Source organism: Amblyomma americanum, chromosome 6, assembly GCF_052857255.1.
Source record: "Amblyomma americanum isolate KBUSLIRL-KWMA chromosome 6, ASM5285725v1, whole genome shotgun sequence".
Lineage (NCBI taxonomy): Eukaryota > Metazoa > Arthropoda > Arachnida > Ixodida > Ixodidae > Amblyomma > Amblyomma americanum.
In genome coordinates, this window is record NC_135502.1 from 75,679,780 (window position 1) to 75,700,072 (window position 20,293).

The 20,293-nt window shown below is 48.2% G+C and overlaps 1 protein-coding gene across 2 annotated transcripts in view; it reads right to left on the reverse strand.

Moving 5' to 3' along the window:
- The window catches only part of LOC144093725 (cell adhesion molecule Dscam1-like), a 266,531-nt gene that overhangs the window by 36,931 nt on the left and 209,307 nt on the right, over nt 1–20,293 (reverse strand). For both annotated transcript variants that reach the window (XR_013306314.1, XM_077627387.1), the window contains exons 13-22: nt 15,300–15,473; nt 13,347–13,488; nt 10,411–10,565; nt 8,913–9,044; nt 6,369–6,551; nt 5,517–5,587; nt 3,931–4,183; nt 2,924–3,073; nt 2,124–2,306; nt 799–941 (exon numbers count right to left, since the gene is read on the reverse strand). Coding sequence is in view for 1 of the 2 variants with exons in the window: in XM_077627387.1 (XP_077483513.1) it covers nt 799–941; nt 2,124–2,306; nt 2,924–3,073; nt 3,931–4,183; nt 5,517–5,587; nt 6,369–6,551; nt 8,913–9,044; nt 10,411–10,565; nt 13,347–13,488; nt 15,300–15,473 (1,586 nt within the window). In the remaining variant the exon portion in view is untranslated. The remainder of the gene's footprint in view (nt 1–798; nt 942–2,123; nt 2,307–2,923; nt 3,074–3,930; nt 4,184–5,516; nt 5,588–6,368; nt 6,552–8,912; nt 9,045–10,410; nt 10,566–13,346; nt 13,489–15,299; nt 15,474–20,293) is intronic.

Below are 20,293 nucleotides of genomic sequence, written 5' to 3' on the forward strand. Positions count from 1 at the left end.
AGCCTCGTTTCTGCGTCTCTTATAAAAATAAGTAAGTGCAGCACTGTTCTTGAAGAAAAGTTGTATACTGGAGGAAATCTTCCTTGAAAAACTAAAACCTAAATTTGTGCGCGGTGTGTTTGCCCACAAGGTTTTAAGTCAGCATACTACAAAAAAAACAAGGATATTCAGCTCACACAAGGTCTTGGAAATTTTCATCGCGCTCTAGGTTAAACGGATTAGCCCTGAGGTTGCACCTGCCTGACGTCGAATATCGTGATCATAACGTATCGCTGATAGCGAAAGACGGCCGGGAAAGACGGCCTTCAGTCGGCATGCGGCTATTTTGACAGTGTTCTTACGATGCTTGGCTAGCACTTAACGAGTTTCTTTTTTTTATAGCGTAAGCACAACCTGGCTGCTGTAGGTAACACACACACACACATACACACTTAATTCATCACTTAAGTGCGAATTTGTTCCTTGCTCTTGTTTTGACGGCAAAAAAACAAAAACAAAACAAACAACAGCTTAGGCTGCCATTTATACGTTGATGAATGAAACAAACATTGCTGAGGTGTCATTCACACAGATTGTGCTCTTTATGCCACAACAGTACTTCTTCTCAACAAGGTATACCCAAATTACAAGGTATGCTCCAGGAATCTTGCTAAGAAGGGTACACGCCAAGGTACACGTCCTTTAAAAAGTCCACGGTAGAGAGAAGGCAGGTAGATGGGTTTCTTAACTACACATACACAATAGACTTTTTCACTCTGCGTGTGTTGTCTCCTAAACAACGTACGCGCACACGCTGACCTGGTGTTCCGTATAGGCGTGCACCCGGCTGTAGACAGTGTATCGTTGCAGGACCCCTCTGGTCTTGGCCGGTGGGAGCCAGCTCACCAGGATGGCGTCAGGAGCCAGCACCAACGCCTTGATGTCCGCGGGGGCCTCGGGCACTGCGCAGCAAGCCGCCCTGTCTCGGTCAAGGCGTCTTCTCATTGCCGGAATTTGCAAGCGGAGCTCACACGCTGCAAGTACTCGACACGCCACGCCTCGCGGCGAATAACGTATGACGCGACTGAAGCCTATGCGGCTTACGACAATTCGCCGGAATGCTAAAGTTTAGTCAGAGCCACGATGCCATTCACATGTCATCGTACGGAAGGTCATTAATTCAACGGTCGGCACCTAAACTGTGCCAGTTTGCCTAAGCATGTGCCAGTCATGATGTTCTCTTTAGCTATAGTCATTATGATGCTTAATAAAAACGTCCAACAGCCAGTCATTATGGTTGACCGATCTTGCCTTCGAACACATACGGACAACACTTGCAAATATCGGTTCTGAATGCGACTATACGCAAGTTACTTTCTTTTCTGTGTGTTTCATCAGTTTTAAAGGACACTGAGGATTAATTGAGGTTGGCCTGTATCGGTAGATTAGCGCAGTCTAACAACAAATACGTTACTTTAATTGAAAAAAAAAGAATTTTATTAGATAAACAATGCCAAAGCATGAAAACGGCTGTCGTTATTGCCGACCGATTTCTCAACTAAATTGAGGTGCGTTGACTCAATTTTTGGTCGCGGATCCCAGAGGCAAGGCAACACTATTCACTTTAAAACACTGATCACGGACTCTTTTTCGTCGTAGACGTCACGAGTTTGAATCGAGTGGCGGGAAAATTTTTGTGCCGTTTTCTCAGCTATACGTGCGTGTTTTGGTGCCGGCAAACGCGAACATTCAAAGAAAGATCCTGCCGATTTTATATTTACCAATAACCGAAATTTACCCTATAACAGGCATACCAATTGCTCTCAGGTAACAGTCTTAAGTCTGCAGAAGGTTGTTTTACTCCTTTCGCAAATGTTCGTATACGTGCGTCTTTGAATCTGTAAGTGTCGGGGTGTTCCGGCTTACGTGCCTGATGTCAGGTTTGCATAGCCGCACGTGCTCTGCTAGCGTAACTCCTCCCTGGCCGTTTTCGTGCGCAGGCTATGGCGCAAGCAGCGATGGTATTTTGAAGCAATATCTTATCGGATAAAGTTCTTCTTATAATAAAAAATGATAAATAGGCTCCCTCATCCGCGCACTCCACAATTCACGCACTGGCGGGCATTGTCCCTGAACACACTCACCGGCCTCGGGAGTGCTGCAGTGGACGGGCTCGCTGAACGCCCCGGCGCCGGCCCCCGTGCGGGCGGCGACGCGCACGCTGTAGTTGCGGAAGGCCTCCAGTCCGCCCACCACGGTGGCCGTCGATTCGGGACCCACGTCGCGCTCGGACCACGCGGGGCCGCGGGACGCCTCCTCTTCCGAGCCTGTCTCAATGCAGGGCGGGCAAAGAAACAAACGGTCAGCTGCGACTCTGCGCACACCACGCAGCCCCATATCTCGAACCGGTGCATTCAGGCCACTGAAACGGACAGCAGCTAGTGTGTGAGGATATTCTCATAAAGACGACAAGTCCTGCTGTGTAACGTGCTTGTTACGCAAACATAACAATTATGTACTCCTTCGCCCAGTCGGAGGTGACTGTACTGCACTTTGCTGAGGCGCATGAGAACGGGTCCGTTGATAAGAATTGATTCCTACGGGGAAAGGAACAAAGGTATAAGGTACAACTGTGCGGACGCCTCCTTTGACAAGCGATGTGCTGTGCCAGTCAGGAAAGCTTGGTGGCCGCGCGTAGTGACTATATAAAATTGGTACTGTCGTGCTTAGAAACTCTTTGCAGTCCCTCTAGAGAGAAGAAATATTTTACTTTTAGTAACAAGCAAGAAACTATTACTGAACAAGAAACCACACTGCCGGCAAGCAAGACGCCAGCAAGGTCAAGTGCCCACTAACAGCCACTGCCTCTTAGGAATCTCGGGTGAGTTGACCCACCCGACCTGCACCTTTAGCACTGCAATGCCAAGAAGCTGGTAAAGCGCACCGTGCAGTCCGTGGTCGGCCAGCTTGTAGATGAGGCGGTACCCCTTGTGGACACCGTCCAGGCTCTTCTCGTGCAGGACAGCCCACGAGACGCGCAGGCTGGTCGCCGAACTGGCCGAGCAGTGGACGCCCGACGGAGCCACCTGCGGCACTGCGGGTGAAGACACGTCACCACAAGTCGCGAAGCTCACCGAAGTAGGCGGGAACGCATGGCATGCAGCGTCCCGGTGCCTTCACTCAGTAAGTATTCACGTGTAAAATTTGAACCTCGCTCTCAAGTGAAAAAATAAAGGTGTGTGAATGAAACAGCATGTACATGATTTTCTTTCATAAGCGCTTAGATAAGGGTATATATAAGGGTATAAGGAGGCTCTTCTTTCGCCGGCTTGGACAAGTTCTCGTCGTGCAAAGTAAAAAAAAAATGACTAAGGGTTACAAGCTGGGGTCGGTATTTAATCTACCAAGTTGCTCTAATTTTTTTCTTCAATACGGTTAGGTAGTTCGCAGTTTTGGAACAAATTAAAAGGAGGCGTTTTCTACACTTGCTGCAATGCACTTGCCTCGAGGCAAATATCATCGGGTCTCGCCACAGATGATGCTTCATGACCACACAAAACCTATTTAGGCCGGCTACATCAATAGCACCGTAAATTGCAGTTTAAAAGCTCGATCCGTTTCGAATTTCCCGTCGCCTACGGATGACGTCAGCGATGGTAAACGCTTTTAAGCCTAATGTGCTTTTTTTTTTCTTTTTCACGCTGTTGTGAAACGTTTACAGAAACCCACTGGCATAGACACTCAGCAGCATAGCTTCCTAGTGCGGCTGCGGTCACGAGCGCCTACCCCTGCAAGCTATGGAGCGGTGACCCAAAGAGCCCTGAATGGAATGCAAAGCACTGCGCAATCACGACAACGCGTAGAAATATCCGCGGTATGTAGGCGTCAGCAGCGCCCCCGCCGTCTTTCTCCGCGCTCGTTCCTCGTCAGAGCGCGTTCTGGGGCACCCACCATCCTCCGCGGTGTAGACGACGGCCTCGTCGGAGCGCGGTCCGGCGCCGATGGCGTTGTAGGCCTGCACCAGGACGCTGTACTTGGTGAACTTGCGGAGGTTGCTGAGCACGCACTCTCCGGCCGCCTCGGGATCTCCGCCTTCCCCTTTGCTCTCCACAGTCTTGTACAGGTGCAGGTCGCTCGAGTTGTACAACTTGTAGCCCACGTAGTAGCCCTTGATGCGGCCGTGGCGAAGTTCGGGCACAGGAGGCTGCGGATGTTGGTTTTTAATTTTTATTTTGCCTGCTTCAGACTGAAACACACTTTTGCCTGCTTAGTGTATACATCGGTCTCTGCACTAATGTGAAGACTTCTGAACTGCGAAGAACACTGAATGTAAGAGCTCGTCATTCCGATTACATCAATGTATGATTACAAACTATCCCACCTGTATAAACTTGGATTAAAAGAATAATGAAGCCATAACTAGTGTAGCAAAGTTAAACGAAAACTATCCCGCTTTTAACGTACACTTCTTAGAACCGTGGAATGTAACCAAGTGCAGAACAAATTACAGTGCACAAATGTCAAAATTTCTATTGCCTATACTTGTCAACAAAATATTCAAAGAAACGAACACTGACATATCCACAGTATCATCAAAAGAATTGCGTGTTATGTTTGTACAACGATGTGCTATGATGTATATTTTCCGGTATCTGTTTGTGCTATGCTTTACACTTTCATCTATACCTGCTTTGTGTTTTTTAGCTTCTCACGTGTGTAATACTCACACGTTTTCGAATGAGTGTTCGTACTTCAATTAGCCGCACGCAACTGCATTGTCCCGTATGCTCGGGAGGTGTCATGGCTCTTCAAGCAGTCCTTACAGCTTTGACCTGGCCTCCCCGTAACATTCTTTTGTTGTTGCCGAATAAGTTTCAATTTAAACTGCGTAGGTTCTTGGGAAGACCACAATTATGTGCGGTTGCACCTGGAAACCACGTGTCATTTTTTTTTGGTCTTTTAATGTCCACGCACACCAACGCTGAACCGATGCTATTCACACAAACACAATTACAACGGCACGCGCTCGCAATAACCTCGATTGGGTGATGCAGTGGACAGGATTTTCATCCTTGGGGGTACATTCCGTTCTACACACATGAGAGCGTCCGGAAAAACGCCTAGACATGCCGTGACAATGGCACCCAGTGCTGATGTCATTGGTGGTGGGACTGAAACCCCTGAGTTCAAGGAAAATGCTAAGCTTTTAAGTAAGTGGAAAGGGTCGGATTACACGTACAAGTAAACTGAAGAGTTAGTTTGCACACAATAACGAATTAAGCTTTTTCTTCCTCATTGAAGCTGGAAATACCACAAGAGCGCAATCCATCCAGAAGTATAATATTTACAGCAGAGGAATAACTGTATTTGTAACGCATACTTATGGGGTAATTGTTAGTCAAATAATGCGTTCTCTTTCATGTTGAAGTTTCCTGACCTTATTTGACTAAGGTGTCATAGAAAGCGCATCCCTGGGGAGGCAATAGGTAAACGCAAACAGGCGTCAATGGCACTAGAATCAACGTCGCGGTTCATACCTTCCAGGTGACTTTAAGGGACTGAGGCCCTAGCGTCTGGACGGAGACGTGCGTAGGTGGGCTTCCAGGCACTGTAAAATAAAACAAAATAATTAAAAAAACGTAATGGGTCTCTGTTTTTGTAACGATTCTGTTCTCAATACATTAATTTGCCTGTTTCCTGATGGTTGGCCCTGCTTTTAATAATGGTTCGGGCGGCTGGTACTGTCACTCAGGTATCTTCCCTGACGCCAGAGACAGCAGTTGCCAATAAAAAATCCCCCCCCCCCAAAAAAAAATGAATACGCATACTGCTACGCCGTCTGAACATACGTACACAGCTCACCCTCGTTCCTTTCCTCTAAAAAAAGTACGAAGAAGTTCTTGCACTGTAAACAAGCCAAAGAAGTTGCCGTACTATTGGCAGCAAAAGTTTACGCATGCACGTCTGCTCATACCTTGCCACATTTCAGGCGACTGATTTAAGTGACTGAGGCGGAATCCTTTTTTTTTTCAGCACGCTCGCATCCCGTGAACTTTTGGAGCCAATAAATAGCATACGTTTTTCGAGCTCGAGCCGCGACTAAATGACTGTAGCTTTCGCTACTTACATTCATCGCTGAATTCCAATCTATGAAAGTAGTGAATATTGTTAGGTCAACGCATTTCTTCATCTTGGTTTCGCTCGTAGGCGTTTTCCTTTCCGTTCCTTCTTCTGGCCTCGCTATGAAGTTACGCAAGGTTGTGCAGGCGGAGAGAGAACAGTGAATACGCTGCAACCGATATAAATGCTCGTAGTGTTTCCTCATAGACAGGGAAATGACGTCACACGGATAAAATGTCTGCGTGTCACAAGGGTCTGCGGGAGCGTACCTTCCTCGTCGGTGGTGACCGTGAGGGGTGGCTGCGTGAAGGGTCCCACGCCCAGCGCGTTGACCGCGGCCGCCCTGAAGTGGTAGGACGTGGCCGGATGCAGACCGCGCACCGTCCACGAGCTCTGGTCGCGGCCAGCGGTCACGTTGCGCAACCACGAGTCCGGCTGTGCCGACCAGCTTGCTGCGCACGCGGCAGTGTCGTTCTTCTTCGTTACAGAGCCCCAACCTCACCCCACATATGCCCACCGGCCAAATGCTCCGAGTCATTGAGCGTTTTAATGGGGATTTTAATTTTCAAACAATTGTGATGAACTGTAATTAGAGAACATTTACAATATATCAATTCCTTCTTTACTGTACTAAGTCAGCCTTGCTGCTGTGCCCTCCCTCTCGACATGAATGCTTGATTATTACGTTCTTACTGATGCCCTGAACATGTATATTTCGATGCAATGTGCGCTCTGTTTAAACAGGCATAGCATGTGCTGTAGGGGTCGGGGATCCTCGTCAAGCCTATGTAGGCTTTTTGTCCCCACTCCTCACATCCTTGATGTGAATTAAAACCAGATTGATTGATTGATTGATTGAATGAATGGATGAATGATTGTCGATCGATATGCTTGAGAAAACGGGGAAAACGGGGTAGTACGAATTCATAGTGAATAGCAGGTCCAATCCTCGCTCATGGAGGAAGTATATAAACGTGTGACACAACGACGGACAACGGACACACGGAAGTGAAACTTTGCTACCGCTTTTTTTTATTGGTGGTTAAAATGATCGCAACAGTAAAGACTGACTGCATCTATCGATATCTGTCACTCTTTGTATCGCGCGTTTACCTCCGCTTAGAACCAATTCCAACTCGCACAGTTGTAGAATGTGCTGTCTTAGCACAATGTTGTACACGGTCTAGCCATTACTCAACAGGCGCAACCTGCGCCTGCGCTAATCTAGGCGGTGCGCAATCCACAGGCACGCTCGGTTCAGTCTAACACGTTGCTGCCGTTCCCGCACGGGTGCAGGGTTCCAGAACCGGCCCAGAGCACCATGATGTACGGTTAGCAGTGTTTGCCATTGAATGTACGCCAGGTGAGGAAGTACACGGCGGAAGTTCAGTGGTATACACTCTAGCTTTGCGCGAGCATCTCATGCGAATCATGCGAAATCCTGCAAGCGCATGCGCGAAGCAACAATGCACACACATCCTTTCCAAGGATGCGATTTCCTTTGGGTCATTTGAGAAATTTTGAGCAATTTCCTTTGCGCTCGTCCTGTGCTATGTGTTCTTCTCTTTTGTGTTGTGGTTTTGGCGCAATATAACACGGCTTCTGTAGACGATCACCAACTAGCCCGACAACCGCTCTTGTTAAAGCCTATTTCCTTTGAGTGCTAATTGCATAGGGAATCTCTATCCAAGCTATAGTGCAGGAAGGACACCCATTAGAAGACGTTGATTTCAATTTATTTGTATTTGTTTGCACAGACACTAAATAGGTTTATGTCTATAAACGTCAGTAATGTCATGGATTTGACAAGGTTTTGAAAGCATGGTGTCGGAAGAACGACACACACGCACGCACGCACGCACGAACATCACGCAAGCATATCAACTAGCCGTTTGAAGCTTTGTTGAAGTTGCTGAAATTCTCTAAGAATGCTCAATTGCTGAGTTTGCTTCTAGAATAGCACATTTTAGGCCGCCATGCCTGGAAATATAAAGGCCAATACAGAGAGCCTGAGCTTTATTCTTATTCTTTTGCCCTACGTAGCGATTGCCTAGCTGTTAGCGAGTGGCAACGAGTTTTGGAGCACAACTCTTAGGCGCCTATTGCCGGTTTGAGCGGCATACCTAGCCGTCGTTGGAGCAACGGAGCGCGGTGCGCTGCGGTGCATGGAAATACGGCGAAAGCGAAGAGAGCGCGAAGAGGAAAGCGGAGGAGAAGGGTACGGCAGTAGCGTGAAGGCAGGTTGCGCGGTGGCGACTTACGGCATCAGAGTACCGTACGCCGTCGTCTGCTCGCCGATGACGTCATCGGTAAGGTATGCTTCGCTCGCCAGAGATGGCGCCAGAGTTGCGCACGCTGTAAAAACGCTGGTCGTTTGCCGGAGGCGAGGCTCATTGGCAGCGAAACGCTGTGTGCGCTGCCCAAGTCGAAACCCAAAGCCGCCTCCGTCGGGCATTGCGTGTTCCGTATGCGGTCGCCGACGGATAGAGTATCACAACAGCTGCGCCCAAAAATCGCATTACCGAGAAGCGTAATCGTAGGTTAACTTTTTCATATTTCACTGACAGCGCCTTATCGACAATGGATACACTCGCCTAATTCACTGCTTTCAACCAGCGAATTGGTTTTAGATAGTGTGAGCTGCGGAGCAGTCCGCGCATTCGCTTCGACGACACTTGTGTTGGTCTCACTTTAACAAGAAGGAACTGACAAATAATCAGTGCAAAAACCGCTCAACCCATACCTAGGCGTAGTAGTTTTACTTCCCAATTAACATGGGGCTGGCGTAACAAAGGCTAAAAAGTGCAACAAACCCGAGGTGTTCGTGTACTGGATGAGGTAGGAGAGGATAGGGCTGTTTCCGCTGTAAGGCTCGCTCCACATCAGGCTCACGGACCGGCTGTTTACGCTGGTCACGTTGAAGCCTGGAGGTGGTTCCGGGGGTTCTGCGAAGATGCCACGGAATAAATGGGTTGTAATAAGCACTTCATTCGCGGGACTCTTTCTGTGACGTACAAGCTTGGATGGACGCAAGATATTTATTTGCATCATAGAAAATCAAATTTGCACAGAGATAGGCCTGCTTGACCAAGAATCCTTTGCGGCCATGACACAGAAGTGCGACATTGTTTACGGGCCTTTATAGGCAGCTTAAAATGCAAGAAAAAAAAAGCCAGCGTAGTTATCGACGTTTATGAGGCGTCAAGCCGAGCGCACTGACGCTGCAAGCGTCTCGTTTTATGGCGCTTTTTCCTCCTCCTCTTCCTCTGCTTTCGTTCAGTGGCGCATTATTTTCAACGAATGAGCTTGTCGCTGGCTTGATGCAGCCGCCAGTATTTTACGATGCCGCATTTATTGCAGCTAAAAAGGTAGACATCCAGCTTTAGGTCGATGTAGATAGCGCCGCGCTTTACAGGGTCGAGCTTTTCCGCCGTTTCTACCCAGCAAGCATGAGGCGTGTCATAAAAATCTCGACATTTTATATTGTGTCTACTTTTGTGAGCTAACAGACACGCTATGAAAGCAGCCTCTTGTTAACTTACATTGCGCTCATGCACAGCATAAAGAAGGGATAAGTCCACTGGGTGTATACATTGTATACATGTAAAAGTACATTGGATGCATACACAGATCCAATGTACTTAGATGAAACCCCCAAGGTTAAGCAGATTTCCTTAAATGAAACGAGCATGTAACCACATTCTACGTGCAAATTTGTAGGTTCTTTGAATTTTATAGATCAAATGGTTGATCGTTCTTACACAATTTTTTTAGGAGATGTTATAGGAAGCACGCATTTTGCTAAGGAGCGGACGAAATACCTATGCTAAAGGTATACACTGTACAGGAAAGAATATGCATGACTATAACTACGAAAAAACGTACACACAAGCCGGAAAAATGTAATATGGGCTTCTGGCAATGTTACAAAGCTCAAATATAGTCAATTTTACGAAGCAAATTTATACGTAAGAAGGTATGAAGTACGAATCACGAAATGAGGGGATTTTTTGGTGAGCGATCACGGTTTGAGAAAGCTGCACAAATTTTATTTGTATCTGTACGACGGTGCTCCAATGGCCGATAAGCGTAATTCCGATACTTGCCGCAGGTATCTCCAATTCGTCGACATTAAGCCAGGCTGAGCCACAGGCATATCAAATATACAAGCGCTCATGCATCACGACCAATCTGGAATGAACTCGGGGTCCAATAAACAGTCTGTTTCTACTCCTCCTAAAAGTGCAAAATACGGATTCCGCGCGAACACCCAGCTACAAACGGTTAAAAGGGTTTGAGGTGGATGAATACCTTGCACGATGAGCCTGATCTGGGTTTCGTCCTGACCGTAGTCGTTGGACACCTCGCAGACGAATATGCCAGAGTGGTCCCGCTGAGCATCAGGCACTGAGAGCGTGGAGACATGTCCGTCCGGCAGCGATTGGTTCTTCACCCGTGAGCCCCGCCTGCCGGAAATGCACGTAGCGATAAAAAAGAAAAAGGTACGGTCATAGTACTCAAATATGTTCTAGAGCACTTAGTACGGAGTGTGGAGGCCCGCACGTCGTATGTGGTGCTCGTTTTCCGTAGACTGCCTCGATATTGTTCCTTTGGCATGCTGCATCGACCCTCACAAAAATGGCTTATAGACAGTATATAGGCGTTTTGTAGACTATATTGCCTTCCTATAGATATTTCATTGTCTATTCATAGTCTAGGGTCATTGTCTATTCATAGGATAGGGTTAATTGGAGAGACATGGGAGAGGCCTTTGCCCTGCAGTGGGTGTAGTAAGGCTGATGATGATGATGATGAGTCTATACACTGTCGATAGACAAAAGTCTGCTGAAAGTGTATAGCCATAAATCTATAGATCGTCTATAGACTGCATATAGGATTTTTATTGCCTGTAAACTGTTCTCTTGGGTTTGCCTATACAATGTGTACAGACTTTATAGACGGAAGTCTATGGACAGTCTATGGACTGTCAAAATAAATTTTTGTGATGGGAGGCACCTTAGTTCTTCGTTCGCTAAGACGCTCTTTGTTCATATAGAGCGCAACTTAACTAGAGGTATTACGCGCCATCTCAGAAGAGTCGTGAAGGAAAGATGATATATTCACGGAACGCGCCAATGGCGGAATCACAAAAGGGGCAGGGATGGAAAGACAGGGTGGGAGTCTGACGAAGCGGGGAATAAACCCAGCTCACGAAGTGGCAGATATTTTGTGCAACCGATGCAGTTAGTCCTATTGCCAACGCGATTAGTGGTATTCTGAGAGAGGCCACCGTGTTTCGGCGATAAACGGTGTGAGAGGGCGATTGTGACTAAGACGACTTTCGCGAACCTCATGAAGGGAAACTAAGCGCCGGAGAGTCACTTAAGTCGTACTTTAAGTTTAAGTTTGGTTCTTGAATACGGCGGTAAGTTTTGGCTTTCGTTTCTTTTTTTTCCCTTGCAGCGCGTTTGTTAGCACTGATACTGGACTAGCCGACTCTTCATTGGCGATTTTCGCAATGTTTATCTCCACTAAATAGGCAGGAGCTAGCATTACGAGGGAAATGTGAAAGCAACCATAACTATTTTTTTCTTATATGTCGTTACTACAACCGTTAAAAACCACTGCACCAATAGCCACACCGATTACACAGTTGCAATGCCAGAAATTTCAGTGCGATTATATTTGTATCAACGTGAAACTAGAATGTGATTATTGCAATTTACGCCGGTTCAGATACATAGGGGGAAACAGCCATTTCCTGAAATAACAAAAAAGGACGCGCACGCAACTGCAGCTTGCGATGTGTCCAAAAATGTGGAGTTGTAATAGATGTCGTAGAGGCACAGCTGTCGCTAAATCCTTATCTGACTGTCAATTAAATGTCCATGCACGTTTCAGAATGTTACAAATCTTTTTTTTTTAAGTGGCAGACATCTCTCATCGTAATGCTCCCTTCTTGTCAAGTTCGGCCGCGAGCTCTCTCCCTTTCTCTCCGGTGCCGCAATCTTCACGAACGAGCGGAGCCACTGATTTGTACCACAGCTGTCGCCAGACCAGTGTCCGGGTGCGCAAAAAGCCGCCGAGCGTTACCCGTCGATACGGTTCATTTGTTCCTCGGGAGAAACTCCCCGTCTCCCAATGGGCGTGTTTGCCGGCAGCGGCGCTCACTAGCGGAACGACGGCTGGAAGAAGAAAACACGAAGAGGAAACAAATGACCGCGATAAAAAAAAGGTCTCCGAAAGGGGCGAAGCCTTTGAAAAGCCGGCTGGGACGAATTCATTTGGCTTCCGGAGAGGGAAGGAAGAAATATCGCCGGCTCGTTTGAGCTTGTTCATCTCTAATGGACCTTTGCTTCGCAGGGCAATTCGAGACCAAAACACTTCCACGCGCGCACACGTTTACCAGGGGATCGTTTGTTTTTACCACTGCCTCAGCCATGAGAGCGGCCTCTCCTCTTGCATAGCGCGCCTTATGTACCGGGTCCGTGTTCCGTGCTCAAAACAAGCTCCATCGCGGCTACTTTATCATACGACTGCCGTCAACGCCAGAGACAACAACACGAAGGGTCTGCTGGAAACGGTCACGCCGACGACGAGACACGGGTTCCTCACCCCCTCATCCTCTTCAGCCAGCCACTTCTGTCCTCGCGCGCCAAGTTGCAGCACGTCTTTGCTGTTCTTTCTTCCCCATCTCCAGAGCTTCCCTTTTTTCTCTCCCTTTTTGGGGACGTCCCTTCAGAAGTTTCCCTTTTCGCACGCCTCCTTTTTCTCCCTAGGCCAGGGGGCGCGCGCTTCGCTTGCCGCCGCATTGCCTTTCGTTTCCCTTTAATGATCGCGCGGTGGAGACGCTGCCGCGGGCACGCAGTTGGGAGCGACACCGACACGGGAAAAAATGGCGCGGAAGTTGGCAGCAGATGGGCATTTCTCGTGCTCCCCTCTTCTCCCGCTTCTTCCCACCCGCTCATCCACCCTTGCGACCCCTTCTCCCTTCTTCTTTCCGCGCTCTTTACCGCGATGGGCTCGCTCCCCCCCCCCCCCCCCCCCCCCCTCTCTATCGGCGTGGGTGCGAGATTGGCTCCTAGCGTCTGCGACAAAACGCCGACCAGAATGTCGAGAAGGGTCTCGTCAGAAAACGATGAAAACACTGTTGCAGAAGGGCGGGAACGGAAGAGGAGCGAGGGATTGCAACGAGCTGGGGCAGCGGAGAGGGAAGCTGGACAGGGAGAAAGAAAGAAGCAACGCACAATTTGTGAGTGTCCAGTCGGCGTCCATTGCGGCTCCAGCTGATGCTGATGGGCGCATCGCCGAAGGCCCTGCACTCGAGGCCGACGCTGTGACCCCTCTGCACGGTCTGGTTTCGGTACGACTCGCCAAACCGCGCCGGCACTGCGAGGAGGTAGGAGACGTGTCGATGCGGCGCGGCTTCCTTCAGTCGCTGAGCGAAAACCAAACACCTTCGTGAGCGTCGTTCCTGACGCTTGCGCACACCGTCGAGTAAGCGAATAGTGACGACGCAGGAAGAAGTAGTGCGTGAGATAAGATATAGTGCTGCTTAGAGACTGGAACGCTGCTTCGCTCACTTTTTTGCATGCCAGTCGTTTCGTAAGCATTACATCGTTTACCACTGTTCCCCCTGGGCCTTACACCCCTCATTTTTTCCCGAATTCTCTCGTGCATGGTGGTGGGCAAGTAATGGGATGACGAGACAGCCTCTGTGGAGACACTAGACAAACAGCGCGGTTGCCTCCAGCTGCTTTATTTCAGCCCTTGCTGGTACTATATAGTCGGGCACAAATCAGGAACGAAGAGTTAGATGCCTCTCAAAGGGGGCTCTGCAGCCAATACCATCGACCGACTCTCATGACGTCGTGCTTAATCTCCCTTGACCTGCTAATGCGAAATCGCAGGCGGTGGCAGATGAAAGAGGATTAACCACGGCTTATTCAGATTAACGGCGAAGCCATGAAAATCGGACGACGCCACTGGCTGGAGGGCCTCCTTTGAAGGGTACCTGCCGCTTCGTTCTTAAGTCGTATACGGCTATATTTTTTTTCTTTACCGTGTTAAGACGTCTCGCGTTTGAATATTGACGGATAAGCTCACAAAACATGCACACACAGCTCCGTCTTAGAAAACAAATCCGTGGTTTTTAGGTGGTAGCCATGTATTTTAGGAACCTAGATGTAAAACATAAAGAAAGATATGGACAAATCACACTCCTCTCACGCGAGGAAAGAAGTACATCGGACAAACCGGTCGCTGTATTAACGACCAATTAGCAGAACATAATCGGGATTTACAAGATGGTACTGATTCACATTTGCCACATCATTGTAAAGCCTGCGGAGACGAAAGAAAGATTAAGTGTGTAGCAAGGCTGAAAGAAACGAAGGTTTTAAACAGAAGTAAGGACCAGACAGCCCGTGAACTGTTATAGGCCTTCTATAATAAAAGCAACTGTAGTGATTGTGTTAGTGCACCATCTATCGCCATTTATAAGAATGAAACTGCATTTTTAGATACACGGGGTTGAGATACCTGTGTGCCTCACCTATCTATCCACTTTTTTTTTTTTGTAAAACTCTCGCGCGCATGTGTGGTTCTTGCTACCGACCTTGATTGTTGTCCTTACATTCATTCGCATTCGCGGTGAATAACCAGTTGAAATTTGCGCCTGTCCCGTCTCACTTGCTGTGTGTTGTCTCTTTCGGCGCTACAAACATTTTTCCGGAAACATGCACCAACTAGCCCCCCAGCAAGTATTACACAAAGCACATGGACGTTCCTTGTCCACGCCTTTTGCAAAATTATTAAAATTCAATTCAATTCAATTTTTTATTACCTTTTGAGAGGCGGAGACAGGAATAAAAGCCGCGACAACGGCTTGACGCGGGTCCAGGCTCCTTACATGTGAATGAACTGTGTATCGAACTGCCAGCAAGGCCGTCTGGGTTAGCTTTCTGGTCTTGCCCTTGCTGTATGCCCGAAAGTTGTCTTATTCTTGTGCGATAAATCAATTTGGTTACACCATTTTCTGGCGTGAAACGCGAGCTATACCAGCTTGGGAAATGTATCGCACGAGGAATCAAGGGTACCTTGAGCGTAGCCTCCTGTGACAAAGCTTTGGCTAACACGTTGCAGCCAGTTCAAACTAAGATGTGTTGTGTAGCAAGATCACATCTTTCATGTAGGCTTACCGTGGACTTTGAGCGTAATGACCGTACTGAGTCCCGTGCCGACGCCATTGCTGGCTTGGCACAGGTAAGAGCCGCGGTCCGACACCTGGACCTGCGCCACCCGCAGCGTGCCATTCTCGAAGACCTGGTAGTCCGGACCGCTGAGGATCTGCCGATATTCCGTGGCAGTCGGCTCTGTGCAAAAACGATACATAAAGGGAAGATGGTGAACGTCACGTACTAGTGTCCGATTTGTTGGAAGAAACGCGGGTGCCTCAACAGCGTCGCAGTCTTCCAGTTCTAAAACATTGCTGATGTCAATAGTGCAACGCTTCAGGCTTCTTTCACAAATTTTTGCAGAAAAAGAAAAAAAAATCTTAACGCTCTTCGATGTTTCTAAAATAAGAAAGCGAAACGCGAACTTTCGCAGAATCTCGCACATGTAATTTTCCTTCCTGATGTCCACCATGAAGAACAAAGGCATACAATCGGACGGCACCGAAATGATGTACAGCAGGATACAATTCTTTCTTGGTACTGTTTCGATTTATCGCGGGATCAATAAACCACGAATATGCGAAGTATGACGAAAAGGCCAGGCTCACTCCTAGCGCCTGTGGAGGCATGATCGCTGACAACTTTCTTAGCCGGCTCAGAGAGGTTTAAGAAATGCTTTTAGCAACGAAAATGTGCGCGCATGGTGCCATAAAAACAGAAGCACAGTAAAGCGATTAATTTCGCTTCAAACTGTTCACAGATTCTACCGTTTGCTCAACAGCTGGATATTAAATGAAGATGATTTAATTTTATTGCCGCGGAGGCTGTTTGTCTAAAGAACACCATGAATAACGCGTTTTGGAGCGTAGTCTCCTTGCGGAAGGCATTCTGCGACAGTTTCACGCGTCGCAGCAGTCATACCAAATCGCACGCGTTGCTGAGCCAAGTTCTAGGCGCCGCTATTGGATGGCGCTGCAGGCGCTCGCAGCTCGCAGCGCAGATGCGTGTATCGTATCGCAAGCCTTGTATCGTATGCACCTAATCAGTGGTATATAAAGAAATTTACTGATGCCAATTAGCAAAAAATAGGAGTATTTTTGTGAGAAAGGATAAAAACATGAAGTGCCCGTTCCCGTCAGTTCAGTGGTGCAATGAATTAAAGCTGTGTTTTAGAACGTGTAAGACGACTAGGTGACTCGGATTCACCGCCTTGTACATTACTCACCAGGTGCGCACTGGAAGCGGATGACGCTACATGGGTTAGGGACGCGGACAGGGGCGGATTTAGGAGAGAGGGTGGGAACAGCCAACTTGTCAGGGAGTAAGTTTTTTTCGACGAAGAAAGTTTAAAAAATTCAGTGCGCAAATAGGAGCGCCCCGACAATCACTCCTTACAAGAGCGACGCACGAATTCAACCTTGCACGTGGACTGCACAAAAAGGCGTGCCTCTTGAGTCACATAATAATAATAATAATAATAATAATAATAATAATAATAATAATAATAATAATAATAATAATAATAATAATAATAATCACCAACATAATGTCTTCCATTAACATCCGGAATACGTCCCCAAAAGGTCTACAGCCTCTCCTGATGCCCTCAAACTGTCTCAGTCCTCTGTCAGCTAGGCTTCTAGCTTACGGCTTCGTAGGATCCGTTTAACGATTGTGAGGTGTGTTAAACGGAAGCTGCTACTGTGGCCACGTGCTCAAGAAAGGCTCCTCGCGTAGCTGATCGTACAGTACGGGACAGGGGACGTCGGAAGGTCTTGCGACACCTGCCAGCAGAGTGGAGGACCTTGCGAAGCTGACGAGTGCCTCGACATGTTGATGAACTCCCTGAATTAATGCTTCTTTCCACCGTTATCGACCAATATATTCCAAGCGCTCGTGCTGCGAATTACGCCTTTGGGATCTTTTACAGAACTAGCTGTTAGAGGGACCTGAAGCAGTGCTCGGCGACCGACGGATTCATACGTGTTGCCAGTTTTGAGACCGTATATTAAAATCCAGCGGGCAAGCCAAGCGACGTTAGAAGTCATCTCGAGAAGCGCGATCAGAAGCGCCTCCCTTGCACGATTGTTCCCGTTGTCTTGCTCCGACACGGGCATTTTGGTTGCGCTACGCACCGCGGTATGAAGATACGGCGGGCTGCGCATTGCGTTTCGATGTCGCCGCCGATACGATCGCGTAATTTTTTAACGCGAAAACGTTAAGGTTCCGTTCTGTTGAAAATCCGGTGTCCTCGTCATCGTTGTGCCATCGTCGTCGGTGTTATGAGCGGAGAAGCAACCGGGGGGGGGGGGGGGGGGGGGGTGACCTACGTCACGTGACCTCGTGGCGTCATCACAACCTGCCCGCCGCATTGCGAGCAAACTGAACACCGTGGCAAGTGCCAGTTAAATTACTGATTGGTCGCGAGAGGTAGCTCGGGAAGAGCAACCTGGGTCGCCCATGCCCCACCGGTGGCAGCACCTGCCATTGCAGGGCAGTGGCGCATTGCTTAGCCGCTGCACCACTGAGCCAGGAGTAGTATGAGGACTCCCGAGTATCTATTAATGCAGAATAGAGAATTACCAATTCCGCATCTAAGGGCATTAAACCAGTAACGCTCTCGCGTCATAACCTCAATTTGGAGCTTAAGTTCCCGCTCCATTTTTCTTTCACAATCGCGCGCTGCGAATTCCTCAGCACAACGCAGCGGTGGCATATAGTGGCTGGACCATCCGCCTCGCATGCGGGAGGTACGGGGTTCGATCCCCAGTGCCGCCGGTTACCGAACGGTGATACAATTGACACAAACTTTCCTGTGGTCCGGTACTCGGCAACCGAGGGGTGAAAATGCTTGGAAATTAGGTCTTTGACCGCACCTTGCGTAACGAAAATACCTTGTGCCATGGCGTTCATACGCCAAATGTGCTGCCATTGTTTCATTAGAGCGCATTGTCAGAACCAGTTCCACAGCACGATTCTCGCATAAGTCTTCGTGGCGCGAGCCTATGCTGCTCGTTAATAAGAAAGCTCGATGTTAATATTTGCCTTTGGGGTGATGTCAACGACGCCATTTCGTTTAGGACAATCAGTTTTGTGATGCCGAAGAGTTATTTTGCAAGTCCTTATTTTCGGTTGGCTGCGTCACAACATTGTCCAATACACCCTATCGTACACATGTAGAATCAATAAATCAGGTATAAATTAAGGATCCTCACGTCCAAACTTAATGTCTACGTAGGCCATTTAGAAACAAAATGGCGCCTCCCAACCGAACAACGTTTGTCACCGGCCTAGAGCAGGCGCTGGAATTAAGGCACTGTGGAACAAGTTTCAACTGTGCATACAACACAGGCGATGCTGTGATGCCAGTAGCATGATTATTTATATGATGCTTGCGCGCTGAGTGGCCGAAAACGATTTCCTAGGAGCCTATTACTGTCGCTATATTGTATGCATATTTCTTGATCTTGCGACTCTACTGTTTTTTTTAAATTTTTATTAAAATTGATGTGCTGCTGGACGGGGGAATTGCTCCCGTGAAACGCTAGGTATATTGATAGAGATGTGGGGCGTTGACATGGAACGCACTGCGAAGTGCACTACAAGGAATTGATTAAAATGAAAATAGGTCGAAACATTGAAGGCACTCACACGATCGCGTAATATGTATGACTGACAGCGATGGGTCTGCGTCGCAGTGTTTGCGTACACGTTAACTAAATGTCACTGAGGATGCTGTTGAGTTTGGGTTAATGATAATGTGTTCGTGACGATGGTGTTATCTTGGGCTTGCCGCGAAATCAACGTAAGAACAGTGCCGGCTTGAGTACTCCGCTCGCGAGTACTGCACTCTAATCGCCTCCTCATGGGAGGCCGCTCTGCGAGCTGCTCACCCAGCTGGCCAAACATGGTTAGTGGACAGAGACAAGTAAGAAACCACCCCTGAGGGCCTTTTGTACTTCTGTAAATAAAGTTGTAACCATCACCTCCCTCTCGGCTGCTCTGTTAACAATCCAAGCACGTGGAATTGACAGCTGAAATGAGCTGACAGGCACGCACTGTAGCAGGCAGGGTCTAAAAGCCGGTGTTCGACCGCCGAAAACTTGTTTTACAGGCGCACACAGTATCCTGAATTAGCCACTGAAGGTGCTCTGTCATTTCCTATTAGCGAAAACAATACGTAATTGCTTCAGTTTCGATAAATCTGACGCGAGGAACTGTAACTCCAATCTTTACTTTTCTCTAGGGCGATTAATTTTCCGCTTTATTAGGCGGCGCGTAACGATAAGCCCGCGTCATTGATTACACTTTATAACCAAGGTTATCCCCCGTAGCTTCTCTCTTAAGACGCGCAAACGATTCGAGCTCAATGACTGAGCCTCCGAAGCAGCTCTCGGCCAGGTATGCACTTCTGCCGGTGCGTGGCTGCTCACAGAAGAGCGCTGTCGAGGGGAGTCGATAGCCTTAATTTCACAGCGTCGAGATAGAGAGGGCGGGTGGGGGATGCGGACCAATAATTGACCATTGATCCGGCCTCATAGTTCTCCCGCTTATTACACAGGCTTTACCGTTCATACCTTTCGAGGAGCAAAAAAGTCCCAAGGAAAGCGCGAAACCTCAGCGATAAGAAAAAGATTACGAGATAAAAGTGGCCGCTGCGGTGCTTTTTAACTCGATTTATATCTAGTCAATAACGAATTTTGCGCACACAAGAGAGAAGGCGGAAGCGAGAAAACGGTAAGTGGACGCAACAGAGAAGCCAGAAAATGAGGAAATGTGGCATGAGGGTCGGAGGGGAGGGGGGGGGGGGGCAAAGAGAGGGGAGGGAGGGGCAGAGGTGGCGGAGGGTGAGGCGAGTTATCGGCGCCTGAGCCGACTGGAAACCTTAAAGGCGAATCGATAACCCCGCGCGCTCCACTTTGGAGCGAGAACTAATTACGCGGAACGCGGCCTCCCTTCCAATCAGCGATCGAGGAAAAAGTAAAGGAAACGTAAAGAAAAAGAACGAAAGGCGGATA